The sequence below is a fragment of the Rhinopithecus bieti genome, unplaced genomic scaffold (genome assembly GCF_001698545.2).
Source record: "Rhinopithecus bieti isolate Rb0 unplaced genomic scaffold, ASM169854v2 scaffold_11380, whole genome shotgun sequence".
NCBI lineage: Eukaryota > Metazoa > Chordata > Mammalia > Primates > Cercopithecidae > Rhinopithecus > Rhinopithecus bieti.
This window is the reverse complement of record NW_016807225.1, coordinates 5385188-5403440: the sequence shown is the minus strand read 5'-3', so window position 1 is coordinate 5403440 and position 18253 is coordinate 5385188. Positions and strand designations below refer to the sequence as shown.

Sequence of the window (18253 nt, the reverse complement as noted above, 5' to 3'; positions counted from 1 at the left end):
AAAAAAAAAAAATATTCTTTGTAATTTGGTACCTTTGTAGTGACCCTCCTTTTTTTACCCCATTAATCCTTTAAAAGCAAAGTCCTGTGTCAATAATTAAGAGACAGCTTGATTTAGGGGACAAAAGAGTACTCATATGATGAAGAATTCTAAAACTAAATTTACAAAGACTCATGCCTGCCATTCATCACCTTGAGATTTTATGTTAAGCACTCTGTGTCCACGAGCCGTGGTTTCCCCATTTGTAATATGTTGATATGAAAAAATGTGCCCCAGCAGGCCTATTGGAGGATCCTGAGTTCGTAACCATCCAAATATTTTGCTTTACAGGACATGATCTCCATTACATTTTGCCCTTTTCTGGGACACATACACATTTTAATACTTTTCTGCTGAAATATACTTTCAGCCATGAAGGAAGGACACTGAGATTATTATAACTCAACACTGCACCTCTTACTTGCACCCCTTGATAGCCTCTCTCTTGTTTTCATTGTTCAACAGGGTCCCTTCCAGGAATCACTGAGGACAGTGCTGCTGACAGAGGGCTGGCACAGGCTTGGGGATGACAATGATTTTGTGAACAGATATTATGTAGTCAGATTTCCTCTGAAACAGCTTAATTTGGAGAAGAAAATGTATAAAATCTTCTTAGTTTTATTTCCCTAACTTCTAATAAACTCAGAATTAAAAAGTTATGTGATTCTAGTAAGTCAACAGAACAGCCAGAAAATTACTCGATTTGTTTTTTTAGAAGTAACATCTCCTGGTCTGTAAAGTTTTCTTCCCAAAATTGGTTCTAAAATTGAAAACTGTGTTTCCTGAGATGCTTTGAATCAGTAAACAGACTTCTATTTTGTGGCTAATTATTCGGGAAACTCCAGAATTCACATTATAATATTATCTTTTATGATATGCATAAAAACAACTGTAATTTATATATGTGTATATATGTACTTGTTATATACATTAGGCATAATGAAAGCGAAATGCATCCATTAACACATTTACCTTGTTACCAAACAAGAATAAAGAATTTAGGTTAATAATATTAGCTTACCAAATGGTCACTGTACATCCTATACCACATAGAGGTCAAATGTTCAAAAGATACACTGAGGCACAATAAAAACTTTAAAGACCTGATTGAACAAATAGTGATTCATGAATTGGACAGGGAAGCTCTAAATCAAAAGTGGCTCAGGAGCTCCACTGAGGGAATGCAAAGAGCAGGCTTTTATAGGACAAATAGGGGAGTAAAGCAAAGAAAATATTTGATTGATTACAGTTATACTGTTGCCTTATTTGGCCTATCCTATTGGAAAGTACCTAGTTATATAATTATAAATTTGTTGGCTGCTTCTGATTGGTTGAGCTTACATTCTGTTTTCTCTGAATATAGGTATTTATGAGTTGTAGCTCAAATTAACTTTTGCTCTTATTTGCAAATCAAGCAAGGTTAGGGTCATTCACGAGGCCTAACTGGCTTTGCTCTGCTCAGGGATTTCTCAGGCCCAGTTTCCATTTAAATGTACTCTAATACATCCTAATTTTCAAAATATATAAACTGTGCCTAAAACTAATATGATCCTAATTTGGTGTCCATGAGAAATTAGTTCCAGGACCCTTGAGAATACCAAAATTTGTAGATGCTTAAGTTCCTTATACAAAATGGTGTCCTGTAGTATGTGCATATAAACTGTGTACATCCTCCTAGACTCTAAATCATCTCTAAATTACTTATAATATTTGACACAATGTACCTGCTATGCAAATAGCTGTTATACGTATTTTATTTGTATTATTTTCTATTGTTAGTTTTTATTGTTTTTGAAAATTATTTTCAATTTTTTTGTTGGTTGAATCTGCAGATGCAGAACCAGCAGTTATAAAGGACCAACTGTACTGCTTGACTTTGTCACCTTGTATATCTGACTACAGCAATTAGACACATAAAATGGATTGGCATACATAAAGAAATCTTTGAAAGGTAGAAGGAAAACAGAAACAGTATTTTTACTCAAAATTACAGTCCCTGAAATATCAGCCTTTTAAAGGGGAGCAGAAACACAGCTTGCAAGGCTCCAAGCAAGTGGTCAGATGAAGGAGGGCAAATCAAAACAAAAAAAAATGTCACCATGTGATCTTTTCGCACATACCAGCTCCCCTTCTGTCTTCCTCCTTGAGTGGAAGCAGCGTGAAGCCCTCGCCAAATGCAGCTGCCCAATCTTGAACCTTTCACCCACCAGAATCAAGAACCAAATAAACCTCTTATCTTTATAAATTACCTAGCCCCAAGTATTCTATTATAGCAACACCAAATGGACTAGGACATAACTTATGAGGGCTTGTGCTTTTAACTTAAATTCTTTTTCTTCTCCTCTTTTGCTGTTTCCTCTGCTTCTCCCTTTGACAAGACAAAGTATACTCTCTTTTGGAAACCACTTATTTGTAATTTAATGCCTCCAGTTCACATCACATTTACTTTTTAATTTGGTGCTAGATCCCATTCCCTTTATTCTTTCTAAATTTCATATGAAATTTACAGTTGAGGAAACTAGGAGTTGAAGTAACTTGTGAAAGACATGTAGCTCATTTGTGGCGTAGACAAGAGTCGAACCCAGGCTATTTGGCTCCAGTGCCCTCCTTGCTCTTTGTAATTGCACTAAATGCCTGTCTGTGCTGAGATCTCAATACAGATCAATAATAATATTGGAGATAAACCACACAAAATTACTATAATGTATTGCTACTTTTCTACAATACCCCTGTTTATTAAAACAAGGTTAACATATGAAATGCTGCTACAGCAGATTGCTATTAAAAGATTTCTGGTATAAGTTGTCAACAAAGTCATGAATGACCATGATCCCTAAGTGTATTTGAAGATGTAAAAGGATGGAAGGAAAATATCTATGGGAAATAAATATCTGACGGCAACATTTCTAAGAGCTACCTTAAGAAAATGAAAATACAGTTTGATAACATGATACATGTTGCAAGAGTGAGAAGAAGCAAACACATATATTGCTGGTAGAAATATAACTTTATAAAACCTCTTTGGAGTACAATTTGGTAATACATATCAATATTTGTAATCCACTTGTCTTTTGACTCAGCAATTCTACTTTTAGGAATTTATCCAATAGACCTTCTTATACATGCATGCATCAACTAATGAACAAAAGTATATACTTCTTACATTTTAATAGGAAAAGGTGAGAAAATTTAAATATAGGGTGCTGATTTACTAAAATATAGTATTCCCCTAAAATGAGATGTTATGTGGCCATTAGAAGGAATAAAACAAACCTGTATATTCTTACATGGAATAGTCTCTAAGACATTTTAAGTGAAAAATAAGTAAGATGTGGAAAAATATGTTGGTATTTGTGTCAAGAAGGATGAGGAACAGAAAGACAAGGAGAATAAAGAGGAGAAGAATGTGGATATAATTATATGTTGTATACTCACTCATAGGCTATTCCTGAAAGAAGATACAAAAATCCCGCATAAATGTGGTTACCTTTGGGAAAAGGAGTCTGAGGACTACGATGAGTGGGAAGAGGTTTTTACTATTTTGCCTTTTGTTCCATGTATAATCTTATTAACTATTTTAAAATAAAACCAATCTGAATTAATATTTATTAAGAAGTGTTTAATGTTATCTCTTTAGGAAGCATCCCACTATCATACTAAAATCTGGCTGTTATTGATACTATAAATATTCTTACACTTGAAGTGTTCTATGTGTTACAAGAAATATAAAACATACCAAAAGAAGCAAAAATACGCGTTATGAAGATAGAAACTCTCAAGTGTAATGCTTATAGCTTGCTTATAGGTTGACAGAGAATACTTTATTATACATAGGCTCTTGCTTCTCTATCTTTGCTAAGATTCTAATAAGTGGCATCTCCAGGTAAACAGCTGACAGCAATGATTACTTAACTTTTAAAATGGATACCAAAGAGGGTTCTACAGTTTCCTTTGAGAATGGCTTTTAATAGTGAAGAAGTCAGCCCTCCTTACTGGTCTGAGGCAAGAGTTTCTGAGTTAAAGGAATAAGCTAAACAATTCAGCTCTGAGATTCTCAGATAAACTATTCCTAAAGATGAAATAACATATTCTGGTACCATGGAGAGGAAAGACGGAGTAAAAGAGAAGAAAACCATGAAGTCCAGTATAACAAACTGCAGCTCACTAAACTATGCCTAAATTAAGCAATAACCACCCACATACTGTTGACTTTTCCAAAGCACTGGAAACGGAGTCTGCTTAGAAACTCAAGGCAGAGAAGCTAAGGGAAAAGGCAGGAAAAAAAAAAAAAAAAAAAAAAAAAAAAAACCAATTATCCAAGCAAGTCCAAGAGGAGAAATACTCAAACACCAGTAGCACTGGGAGATAAAATTTTCAGATATCATATCCTTGTGATATTATTTTTATACATCTCTGAGATTACTGTGCACCTCTATGATGAATCAAAGATATCAGCATATATAGGGAATAGACAAGATCATCAAAGCTATTCTCTGACACAGATAACCTTTTGTGGCACTTGAGTGTCTTAAGATCAATATATTTTTGTACAGCAGTCTATTTCCTTTCTCCTCTGTGTCTAAGAAGAAAAATAAACCTTGTCACAGATAAATTAGTGAGTCTTCAGGTTCAAAGTAATTAGTGAGAGAGGCATTGTTACATATACCTGAATAATCAGGCATATACACAAACTCACAATTCCCATGCCACATATACACTCAATTTTAGAAAGATAATGAAGATGGCCACGACACAGAAGAATTAGTGTTTGAGAGGAAAGAGAGATAGAAAAAGAAAGACAAAGTTGAAATTCATTAATATGTGTTTACTATATTCATTCAAGCTATACATATATTTAATTATTATTAGTTCTCTATATTCATTCATACCACACATGGCTTGAAAGAGATAGAATAAATTAGTGACTAGGAAAGCACAGGGCAGAGGCACAATCAGACAAGGTCAAAGACAAAAAGTCATTTTCCATACTTTCACTTGCGCACTCATGACACCAATGAGAAGTTCATACCTGTTTTCAGAACTGCATGTCTCTTAGGTTACTGCCAGCCTTATGGAACTAGAGCCATAGGAACGGGTCATTTCCTCCAGAAATTCGCCAGAAAACAGCCCTGGTTCTTTCTGGTTTTGTTTTTGTTTTTTTTGAGATGGAGTCTCGCTCGGTCGCCAGGCTGGAGTGCAGTGGTACAATTTCAGCACACTGCAACCTCTGCCTCCCTGGTTCAAGCGATTCTCCTGCCTCAGCCTCCTGAGTAGCTGGGACTACAGGTGTGCACCACCACACCCGGCTAGTTTTCGTATTTTTAATAGAGACAGGGTTTCACCATGTTGGCCAGGATGGTCTCGATCTCTTGACCTCATAATCCACCTGCCTCGGCCTCCCAAAGTGCTGGGATTACAGGCGTGAGGCCCCATACCCAGCCAGCCCTGTTTTCTTTAGTAGTGTTCCAGGTCACCCTGGAGTTCAGTTCACCATGATGGCTGCCAACTCTGTTGTTCTTTTGCAATTTAAAAATAAATTCTAAGCTAGAACTATATTTATTAAGTGTCTTTAAATACATTCCTGCCAGATGAATAAAATTCAGCAATGAACTTGATTCATCCAAAGACCTTGATTTGCACATTTTCTAATATATGTTTATTGATAGTAACTAGAGAGGAATTTATGGTGTGGTATTCTTGGAGGATTTGGAAAGCAGGGGTAGTAGGATTTGTAATGAATAATAATGAATATATCATAGATATGAGGAAAGACAAAGTATTAAAAAAGAGAAGTTAAGAAAGGGAGAAAGAACAGCTGATTAGAAAATTGTTTTTGCTTCTTGGTAGGAAATACTTGGCATGGAACTGGGGCATAGTCTCTGACAAAAGGGCCAGGAAGCGAAGTCAAAAGGAAGAAGGCTAGAAGAAAACTGCTTTTTTTCCCCCTCAAGATCACCATTCTCTCCCACGGCCCATGGTTTTCTCTTGATACTAGAAGATCATCCTTCTTTTTCATGCTCTTGTCTCCATTAAAGAGTATCACAGAATGCCTTGGAAATAGCCATTTCCCAGAACAAACAACATTTTATGGCAGATGAACAGGAAAAAAAATAGCCGATGTCATTCAGCATTTTACCCAAGTGACTTTTCAGAGGACAGGCATTCTAAAAAAGAATGACTGGAAAAGTTCACAAACTTATAATCCACCTTGATTCAAATTTAATTCAATATTTCCCTTCAAGGGGAAAAAAAAGAAGTTCTGTTTTGAAAATTAAGCAAAGTACCCTATGACTTCTATTGAAATAACAGCAAGAGGTAAGGCTGAGGGAAAGCCTCCTCCCTCTCAAACCCAGGGTGCAAATACTCTCACGATTGAAAATCAGGTAAGAGTAAGGACCTGCACACCTATCACAGAGACAACTTGAGATCCTGTAACAGGTCAAGCTATGAAATCTGGCATGGAGTCAATAAGACGAAGGGCTTAGAAGTTTGAATCACGTATACCTTTTCTCTCCAAACTTCATTACATAGTCTTCTCAAACTTTTCCACTCAAATGCCAGTAATACCAGGGATGAAATGGAGAAGATACACACACAAAAAATGAAATGTCTTTGAATTCTTATTTTTTTTCTTAAAGATTTATGCTTATTTGTATTCTTCTGCATAATATATCAGTTTGGTTTCAATTTAAACTTTTACTCCATATTAACAATTAAAATTAGCTTCAGAAAAAAATGTACTATATTTACTTTGTGACTCTACCTAACCCTAGATACATGGTTACATTGTTTAGCTCTAAAGGTGTTAGATTAGTTTAAAAGACCCACGTGCATTTGTTTTTTCTAGTCAAACACTGTTCAACCAGTGAGCACTGTATTATTTCTCTGATACTAAATGTCCAAAACATTAATGTTCTTAGTACGTTAAAGGTTTATTGTGAAAATCTCAAAAATAATTTCTAAAATCTAATCTTGATTGTTTATGTAAGTATTGAATTGAAATCAGGTATATTCTTTCTATACTTTGTGATCAAAGCTGGGAATATAACTTTGCTGACATATTTTCCTCTCAATGCTGTTTTTGGTGGATGTAAATAGAAAATATTTTATCAGATTAAGCAAACCTGCTGTTGTCTGTGTCACTGTCTTCCCAACAGAGATAATCCTGGAAGTTGTCTTATGATGACTTTCCGTGGCTGATCATGTGAAATATATGGGATTGACTTCCTGAGAAAGTGTGGATAGAGCATCAAAAGCAAATCCTGACATCCTGATTAAATAACTGCCTCAGTTCCCTGTTCTCCAAATAAGTCTCTGAAGCTAGAAAATGCTAGATGCAGCTTTGGATACAAGGCTTTCCACCTTCATGCTGAGTTTCCACCTTATTTGCTTCTGAAAACCAATGCAAAAGGAAAAGAGAAAATATTTCCATAGAAATGCTATTAAAAATTTTTAAAGAAGACACAAATGACTATATAACAATTTATCTAATTCCATTGACATGAAATGTCCAAAAAAGGCACATTTATTGGAACAGAGCACACCAATAGTTACCTAGGATCATGGGTAGGAGCAGGGATTAGCTACAAATGAGCAGAAAGGAAATCTTGTGGATGATGGAAATGTTCTAAAATGTGGTTGTGGTGATGTTTGGACAACTGTATATGTTTAATGATAGTCTTTGAACTGTAGGTTTATGATGGGTAAATGTAGTGGTATGAAAATTATATCTCAATAAAATTGCTTTAAAAAAACAAACAAACCAAAAAAAACAGGAACAGAAAACTCCAGGCTTTGGAGAGAAAGGATGTTTCAATTAGGCTCTTAATGATCTAAATATCAGGCAAATTTCTGGCTAATTAGAAATATTTAAACACAGAAAATAGGGCATTGCTTAAAATAACTGTAAGAGATGCCAAGACAAGGAAAAGCACTCTATTTAGTAAGCAGTTGCTTCTGTCGTTATTTTAAATTTCTTCTTTTTGTGTTAACTTAAATGGAACATTTGCCCCCCAAAAAGTAGAATTGGGCTGTATTAGTTTGTCACGCCTATATCTTCCACCAAGAAAGAAGTTTAGCACCTATAAAAGACTTACTAGGATGGAATCAACAAGTAAACCAAATATAAAAGTTGAATTTCTCCTTTTTGTTCCTACAGAAAGACCCTATTGAGGAAAGAATTTAAAAAATGGTGAGATACTATGGAGAATCACATGTGCTAGATATTCAACTAATCCATTGTTTCTTCTTCTAGGTGCACTAGCCAACTACATTTCCCAACTTCCTTTGCATGTAGGATGGAGTCATGTCTAGCAAACAAAATATAGATAGAAGTGATGTTTGTTACTTCCAGGCAAGGCAATAAAACCTACTGCACAACCACCCAAGGTCTCTCTCTCTCTCTCTCTTCCCTATGGATACAGCCAGAACTAAAGAACTCCAAGGTGGTGGACCCATCTCATGGAAGGATCCTAGATCTCTGAATTACCTCTTTGAAGAGAGCTATCTGGGAAAATGGCCCAATTAGCACTGGACTTGGACTGAACAAGAAATAAATCCTTCTTTTGTTGAGCCATTATAATGTTGGGATTGCTTGTTAAAGTAGTTAGTATTAATAAGCTTAATATAATATGCTATAGTACTCAAAGCATATTTCTTCTTTTTTTCCTTTCATCATCTAGGCCTGTTCTTTCTCTTGTGCCTATTCTTCCTATTTATCTTCATATTCCCCTTCTATGTTGACTCAAGTTAATGTTTACTCCTAAGGAAGAGGAAGAAATACATGAGTAGTTTTTATCCTGTGCCTTGTTAGGACCCTTGTTTAAGAACTAGGGTATCTGAATGGCATAAGGTGAAAATAATACTGCAATTCTTCGTTTTGCAGAGACAGAGTGTGTTGCAAGTCTTTGGTTAAAGTGTTGCCTTGTCACCAATAGCAGTGATCTGCCCACCCTGCTAGAAGTTCCCAACAGCGATAAATACCAGGAAAGAAATGTCAGAGTTGGCAGCCACCTGTGGGTCAAGAACCGTGCTTTTATTTTCTAAGTGTTTGGTAGTGGAGAAGTGCATACTGGTTGCCCTAAAGCTTTTTGTTCACTCTCAGAGTTACCTCCCCAAAACAGTAAATCACCATTTCAACTTGATTTTTCATTATTTCATTATTCATGTACCCTTGCCTTCTTTTCTTCATATAGAGCAAATGCAAGGAAAGAAGAGAGGACCCGCCCTCACTTCAGAAACCACACCCCAAACCATACTCAGCCCTTCACCCTCACCCAGCCCCTCATTTTCTTAGCCCTAGATCCCCCCAACTCCATTGTTAAAAGAAAAAATAATTCAAATAAAAAACAGCTCATAAAACAGTAAACAAAATAAAGTCAGTTTTTTTTTTTTTTTTTAAGAACAAAATGAAACTTGAGGGAAAACTTACTGGAGTTACAGTTTATCCTGATACAGTCTAGATGGGGAAAAATAAATGAAAGATGAAATTGCATCCTTCAAGGTAACAGCTGCAGACATCCAAAAACAATCAGTCCACCCTTCCGGGGACAGACACACGTAAGAAATGTGGCCATTTTATATATATACAGTATGTACAAGTTTAAGGGTGGGTGTATATGTACAGTATATTAGTAAAGTTGGATACATATATATATACACACACACACATATATATACACATATGTATAGAGATATATACTGGTATACATATATATCCACAGTAGACACCAAGCATGTTTTCTTTTCTTTTTTTTTTTTTTCAAAAAACGCTATTCATTTATATAAAGGATTTCAAACCTGGACTTCGAAATATTAATTTTGTTAAACTTGAAAATTAGGCAATAATTCCCCACCAAATGCAGGTTGTATTCTATTTTCCCCTATAATTTATTTTCTTAAAATTCATTTTTAAAGTTGCATTAACACAATTTTTGTACTAGTATTCCAAAGATATATCACCAGTCTGACTCACTGTATCATTTTAAAACTCTGCCCATGAAGTTTCTCAGTGAAGTATTTAACCCTTTCTCTTTATCTAAAAACAAACTCCCTCCACCCTCTCCTTAGGTTGGGCCCCAAATGCTATAGAAATTTGCATAGGCAGACTTGCCGTCTTCCTTAGAGGTAAGGAAAGGGTTAACACCACCTGGTCATTTCCTGTCATAAAATGGCCACTTGCAAACAGCTAACCGCACAAACACCCATCCCAGATTTTAGAGAGGTGGGGTCGGGTGTAGGGTCAAAGGAGTTGTATGATGTTATCACAATGAATTGAGTTCTCTGATTGCTAGTGATTCAAAGGCTCCCAGGTCAACCCCCTCACGCAGCCCATCTCTGTCTTCCTGCCTGAATGCTCAGACTGAATCAAGTGCCCTCAGCATTCAGGGAGAAGGCAAGACAGGCACGTGTGGAGGAGGTCTCGGCACCTTTGACATCTTGAGTATTTCACTCTGTGATTCTGCATCTTGAGGAGAGAAAATTTTGGGGTTTTGGTTTCACTTTTTTAAATGGGAAAGGGAGGGAAGAAAAGAGTGACCAACTGGCCAGAGCTAGTAATCAGACAAGGCATTCTGTGCCAGAGATCAGCATATCTGTCATTGTATCAATCTCTGCTTGGGAGTCATGGACACACAACATAGAAGTCCTTGAATAGAATCAGTGGGCAGTAATAGAGGATTGGGCAGAAAAGGTCAGAGAAAGGTCTCAGGTTAGTTGTTACCAAGCTGCCCAGTTCAGCCTAAGGTTGGTTTACCATAGTGGAAATTCCAATAAGGATTTGTTTACTATTGTACCCTAAAAGGTAGAAGCAAAATGATTTTTTTTTTAAAGGAAGAAAGGTAGAGGGGAAAATATAGTCACAAAGTACTCTTCTGCTTAAGGTTGACCCAATAGTTTTTAGAGGACTTGTGAAGGATGATGCCACCATTTGAATTCCCCAAAGTGAATCATTTTAAAGGAGCAAGAATAAAGGGGAGAATGAAGCTAAGTGAAATCTGGAGAGGAGTGATTTATAGCACCCAGTTATCCCGAGGAAGGAGGCAGAATGCTTATCTGTTCCCGAGAAGAACATCTCTTGAGAAAAATCTGGGTTTGGTTTCATGCGGTTAGGTTTGTCATGTGTCGTCAACCGCAACAGAAAAGTGGGAGCAAACAGCCCTGGAGCAACCGGTACGATCACCAGACAGAGGAGGCCATGCCCCGGTGAGGACTGGAAGGAGGGAGGGTAGGGAGGGAGGAACAGGTGATGGCTTCAGCTACTGACTGCACCTACCATCACCCAAAGATGGAGAAATGTCCCTTCCTGACATATTGAAGAGAGAGAGGAAGCTGGTGTATGGGCATGCTTATGAGAGAGGAAGAGTGAGCCTAAAACAACAATCCCAAGGACTGTAAACAACAAGTGGGTTTTGTCTTCGGCTTCTGTGTAGCTGAGGTTTTTATTATTAGATGAGAAGCTGGCCTACTGAGAGGTGCTGGCTTGGGCTCATCTTTCTGGGTCACCCAAATGATTTCATGTAAAGTGGATGGGGTCTTTAAACCAATGTGAGGGCTTGGTGCTTTCAAGATGGCAGACAGTTTGTTTATTTCACATCAATATGTGAAGAATTACTTTGCTATTTTACCTGAAGAATAAGTGGTTTGAGAAGGAAAATCTATCCCAAAGCCTTCTTGATAGGCTCTGAGGGGGTGTTCTTGTTACTGAATGTGTATGTGTATGTGTATGTGTGTGTGTGTATATATATGTGTGTGTGTGTGTGTATGTGTACATGTGTATATAGACACTCATACACATACACATTTATATATGTGGGTTTTTTTGTTTTAATAAAAACATGAGTCAAAGAACTGAGTTGGAAGGGCAATTTCCTTTAAATCTACATTTGGTAGCAGCCAGACATTTTGCTTAAAAAAAGTCCACCTAAGTCTTGGCATATCTTTTGATGTGTGTGTGTTCGTATTTGTATGTTGCCTGTTTTAATTTTTTTTTTAATTATGGTAAATGATAGAAAGTTTTTCTTTCTCTCTTTTTTTTTTTTTTTTTTTTTTTTTTTTGAGACAGAATCTCACTCTATTGCCCAGGCTGGAGTGCAATGGTGAGATCTTGGCTCACTGCAACCTCCATCTCCTGTGTTCAAGCGATTCTCCTGCCTCAGCCTCCCGAGTAGCTGGGATCACAGGCCTGCACCACCATGCCTGGGTAATTTTTGTATTTTAGTAGAGATGAGGTTTCACCATGTTGGCCAGGCTGGCCTCCTGACCTCATGATCTGCTGCCTCGGCCTCCCAAAGTGCTGGGATTACAGGCGTAGGTGCCTGTAATAACAGATTAAGGCGCCTGGCCAAGAAAGTTTTTCTCATTGTTGAGCTTTGGGTGGGGCATGGAAGAGGTAAATGTTTCTAGGAGCTGTGTGTCTTCAATAATGTATATGGTAAACAGTAGTAGCAAGTCCACATTTCCAGAGAGGGAACATCTGGAGAATTCAAATGCAATTAACCAAACTGCATGCCACTCCCTCAGAGTCTGCCATTGAAGAAGGGCTCCTGGCACTCTGCTAAGGATCTTTTAAAGGCTTTGTCCATATCAACTGTCTTTTCTCTAGTGCAGTTCAATTCAAACTGGGCACTGAGGAAAATGGAGATTCTTTGTGTGTGTGTTTCAAAGGTGACCATCGTGAAAACAATTGGAAGCCATTAAGACTGACACATCATTGACCCATAGTGCTGATCTGTGGAGGGAACAAATAACCCAGGCTGATCTAGCAGTTTAGAGACATGGGTTCTAGTTCTAACTCTGCCTCCAACTTTTTATGTAAGCTTTGAAAAGTCATATATTTCTCTCTGTGCTACACATCTGTAAAAGTAAGCATAAAAACACTTGCTTGATTTATCTCACAAAATATCATGAGATTATCATTAATCTCATAAGATCATGAGATTAAAATAAGACAAGGTCTTTTAAATATTTAAATATACTGTAATAATAAAATGTTATAGCTTATAATTCTGAAGGATCAAAATATGGTTGATCAGTAGTCAACCTCTCAGCTTTTTAAAAGTTGTGCTGAGTTATAGGATATTTCTCCTACCCATTAGCACCACATATGGCTGCCTGCAGAAGACAAAGCCATTGGAAAACCATAGTCTCCTTGACATTTGGAAGATATGTTACATCAGGGAAATATATACTAGGCTTTTACATCATGAGTGCATATGTGTGATCAATTTGAAATAAACTAAAATATTATTAGTGCAGTGCATGGGCTAGAAAAAAAGACACAACTTGAATAGAGTGAAGGAGCACAGAGATCATCTGAAATTAGTTTTGGTGGAATGCATGCAAAGGCAAACTCTACTTGAGTTATCATCTGACTTTAGTTTTAGTGGAATGCATGTGAAGGCAAACTTTACTTGGAGACATTTTCTTCTATAACTGAGAAAAAGGAAATATAAATTCATGACAAAGAAAAGAAAATATTTACAAAGGGGTATATTTTGGGGAGGGGACAGAAGGAAAACCTTTCAACAAGGCATAGATAGGAAGAAACTCTTACGCATCTACACAAGCGTAAGAGTTTAAGTTTAGCTTTCCATGTCAGGTTGGAAAGAAAGTTAAATAAATTCAAACCAGTTATTATGAAGAACCATATCCTTTGGGGTAGAAAAATTAACTATGGCTTCTGGACAAGCACAATGCTCTCTACAGAGGGGCTACTTCTCTTTTGCCCGAGACGGTTCAACTCAGCAGGAGCTAGATTGAAATTGCAACAACAACAACAACAACAACAAAAGCAAAGTCTATTGGAAAAGCACATCTCCCAGATTTTGGCTAGAGTTTAAAATACAAAAATAATGCTTCTAGGAATGCATATGGGATCTATGACTAACTCAAGGTGTATGTGTGTGTGAGAGAGAGGATGAGAATCTGTACACTTATTTCCTTATTTCTCATACCCTTTTATTTCTACCCCCATTGACCCCAGTTTTTCCTTCTAAGATGTGAGAGCTGTCAAAGTTGACACTCTAATCTCAACTAAACAACATCTAATGGGGAAAAAGTGTCTGTTGAATGACACAGTGTGTACTCCCTGAGGATCCCGTGGGGCTGAATCATTCTCATATGTTTGTCTCTCTCTGACTTTGAAATAGATCCAAAGATAAAAATTGTCTTCATCATCTTTTTCAGTGAGCTAGTTAGGGGTTGGTATTTGGTTCTGTTTTTTTTTATTTCTTCTGTTGTTTTTTCTGAGAAGGAGATAATCAGCTCCTGGCTGTTGGTTTTAGGTAACACACTCTTACATTGATTTAAGGTGGGGAGGATGTTGCAGGGATGGAAGGTAGTAGGGTCAGGGGTATGCCAGTCTCTGTAGGCTGCTCAGTACACTCTGTTCTCAAGGCTGTTTGCTATGCGGGCCGCAGGCTTTGGGCCTTTGAAGGGTTGAATACCATCTTTTGATTTACCATGGTTGATGGCAGGGAGGATTGGAAACTCAGAAACACACGCACACAAAAAGATCCAGCAAAAGAAAAAATATATAACCTAAAATGACCAAACACACACATACACAAACAAAAGAAAAACCAAGAGACACACTGACAACAGAAGTCAAATGAAGTTGGACAAGAAAAAGGGCAAGTATTGTAAACACTGCAAACTAGAAGAAAAAAAAGACATAACTAAAGAAGTCACTGCTCAAAACAGTCCTTTGTGTCCCAGAGATTTTAGGTTTATGGTGTAGGCATTTTCCAAGTATGTCCAGTTGACCTGACAGTAGATAAGATTGGAATGGATTCAAAAACCCCACCTTCCCACCAGGACATCTAGGCCTACATATGATCTCACATCTGGTACATTTATTCATCATTTTTTCTCCATGGCTCTGACAAACCATTTCACTGAAATCTTTATAAGGTATCACTATATTCAAACATATGCTACATACCCAAATAAATTCACTAGCTTAGAAAGTTTGGACCCAGCTATCTCACTAATCTTATCAATGCTGGGTATTGACTTTCTGCCGATTAGAAACAGCAGAAATGGAGAGGTTTTTTCTTCTTGCCAAAAACCAAGAGGACCCCAATCTCTATAGAATATCAATTAGAATTCAGTAAAGGTCAATAGCAGAAGAGAATATGAGGCCATAAAAAGGAAAATTTCCAAAGATTCTGTTATAGGTAATTACAACGAAAGAGAAAATCCTATTCCGATAAAGCTACAACTTTGAAGTCATAATTTTTCAACTCTGAGGTAAAATAGATATGTGTTATATGAGGAGAAGAGAGTTTTAGTGAGTGACAGTATGAGGTAACAATCTTTGCACAAGGGGATGCTGAGTGATGGTTAAGAATCTCAAGAAGAAAAATTGGTATAGGTATCAGGAGCCACATTTTCCTTCCACGTGTCACAGGCTCTCAACTTAGGGCATTATTTTCCAAGGGAACAACAATCTATTTGTCCTCCCTCTAGGAGAAAGTCAAAGGAGATATCAGTGTCATCAAGGCCACCAGAATTCTCCATTTGCATAGTAACTGTGGAGCAAGTACACAATGTACTTCTCACCTTACCCACATAGTTTAATTTCCTACAACCCCACCGTCCACATTTTGCCTCCACTTCCTGCCCTGTCCCTGTCCTGAGCTTTGACTGTTTTGAGTGGTGACGGAGGAGTTGGACTTATGGAAATATGATTGATCAAAAGATGGACCAAAGTAGCGTGTTTTACACAAAGCTAAACGATTCCAAAAAACCAAGAAAGGAAACTTAGAAAACAAATAATCTAGTAAAGAAATCACCACTGTCAGAAACCAGAAATTGACATCAAAACCTCATGCAGAAACAAGGAGGTATTTGTTGCTGTTGGGTTTATCCTTGGTCTATTAAACAAGAGGTGAGCAGCTAACTTTCAAGAAACAAACGAAGAATTCAATCAAACCAATGAAAATCAGAAAAGAAAGGGAAGACAAGCCCAAACAGAGTGGCAGAGGGTACTTCATACGATACCTAAGTTAACCATGAGCTTGACACGCCCCCCATCCAGCTCCAGACGCAGGGTGTCAGCAGAGTCCCTGGAGGTCGTAGCCACCAGCAGCCCATAAGCTCGCTGGGACATGAAGCGGAAGGACACATCCTCTGCCTCAGTATGCATGACCATGGGCATGATGATCTTCATGTACATGCTACCATCATAACTCAGGATGGATGCCTCTGCCAAAGAAGAATGGAGAAGATCATTAGGATGACGGATGTTACAGTTGCCAAATACCCCTTTGCTTTCAGGCTAAGCAGAGTAGAGAGGGTGCCAGATTTGTAGACTAGTGACTTGTGTTTGATGAACCCTTGTTGTTGCCCCCTTTTTATCTATGTGACCCTGGGCAGATCACTTAAACTCTGAGGCTCTATTTCCTCACTTGTAAGGGGATTATGATGACACTGGTACCTGCCCTACCAGGTTCACAGACTTGTGAAGGATACCAAATTAAATAATGGATATGAAGATATTTTGAAAAAGTGAAAATGCCCCCACAAATAGTATTGTTTGCAATTCTGTATGCTATAGATAAAACACAAGTACATAAAGCAAAACTTAGAATCCCTGTATTCCATGAAGAATAGGAGGAGAGCAGCAGTTTATAACCACCAGAGCAGACAAATCGATATTTACCAGAGAGCTTTTAAAGGAAGGAAAAGGTAACAGCACAGTCTGGCATCATAACATCCCCAGTGTCCAGCCATTGTAAGAGTTTGGCCCATTCAAAGAATATCTGATAGAAGCAGAGCTAGAACAATAACACAAAGCTAATGACACCCTTGAAAAACTCATTTTATTTTATTCAAATAGGGAAAGAGGAAAACTCAATTATTATTATTATTTTTTTGAGACAGAGTCTTACTTTGTTGACTAGGCTGAAGTGCAGCAGTGCTATCTTGGTTCACTGCAGCCTCTGCCTCCCTGGTTCAAGCAATTCTCCTGCCTCAGCCTACTGAGTAGCTGGGATTTCAGGCACATGCCACCATGCCCAGCTGATTTTTGGGTATTTTGTAGAGATGGGGCTTCACCATGTTGGTCAGGCTGGTCTTGAACTCCTGATCTCAAACAATCCACCTACCTTGGCCTCCCAAAGTGCTGGGATTACAGGCATGAGCCACTACGCCTGGCTGAAAACTCACTTTTATTTGATACCTTCCTCAGTCTAAGCACTTTGGTTAGGATCCCCTCCAGACCTCCCCTAACAATATGTTACCTCAATTAATGCTATAGTGTGATTCTATTATTCCTACTTTCAGACAAGAAAACCAAGACTCTTAAAGAGGTATGTTATCATCCTAAAGTCACACAGCCTCCCTGGATTTGACTCAGTATATCTGATACCAAGTCCAGGGGCTGTTATGAAATACTATGATGTTCGACATGTGAATTTGTTTAAACATTCACTAGGCAAATCTTTTTAGAAAACACAGGAAGAGAATATCACTCATATTCCTAGGAAGCAAACCGGTCATTGGGTTCAGTATCACTGAGTAGGTCTTTATTAAATATTTGCTCTTGTCAAATATTTGCTACCTACATGCACTATGGAGAATACAATGGTGAAACAAACAAGGTTGCTGTTCCAAAGGCAGATATAGAATGCACAAGTAACTGTACTAGAACATACAAGTGGTTAAATGACACAGGGAATAAATACAAAGCAAGTAACATTCACAGGAGGGGAGCTGAAGGAGGAAGGCGATTAAGGCAGATGGGATAGAGTCTGTGCTGGTCTTGGTGGATGGGTAGGGCTTGTAATGAAAGAAGCAATGGCACCATTTTCAACAGGTAGAGCAGGTAGTATCTCTACAGACATAAAGGAAAGAAAGAAGGAGGATGCTCAGATTATGACAAACTATTCAATTTAACAGAAGCATCTGATGTGGTTTGGCTCTGTGTCCCCACCCAAATCTCATCTCAAATTGTAATTTTCATAATCCCCATGTGTCGAAGGAGGGGCCTAGTGGGAGATGATTGGATCATGGGGGTGGTTTCCCCCATGTTGTTCTCATGAGTTCTCACAATATCTGATGGTATTGTAAGTGTTTGACAGTTCCTCACTTCACGTGCTCTTTTCTCTCCTGCTGCCTTGTGAAAAAGATGCCAGCTTCCCTTTCCATCACAATTGTAAGTTTCCTGAGGCCTCCCAAGCCTTGCAGAACTGTGAGTAAATTAAACTTCTTT

The 18253-nt window shown here is 37.8% G+C and overlaps 1 protein-coding gene across 1 annotated transcript in view; it reads right to left on the bottom strand.

Annotated features, from left to right (window-relative positions):
- LOC108534983 (neurexin-3) overlaps positions 1 to 18253 on the bottom strand; it is a 766104-nt gene that overhangs the window by 170309 nt on the left and 577542 nt on the right. The window contains exon 9 of the mRNA XM_017880661.1: positions 16042 to 16245. Coding sequence (XP_017736150.1) covers positions 16042 to 16245 — 204 coding nt within the window. The remainder of the gene's footprint in view (positions 1 to 16041; positions 16246 to 18253) is intronic.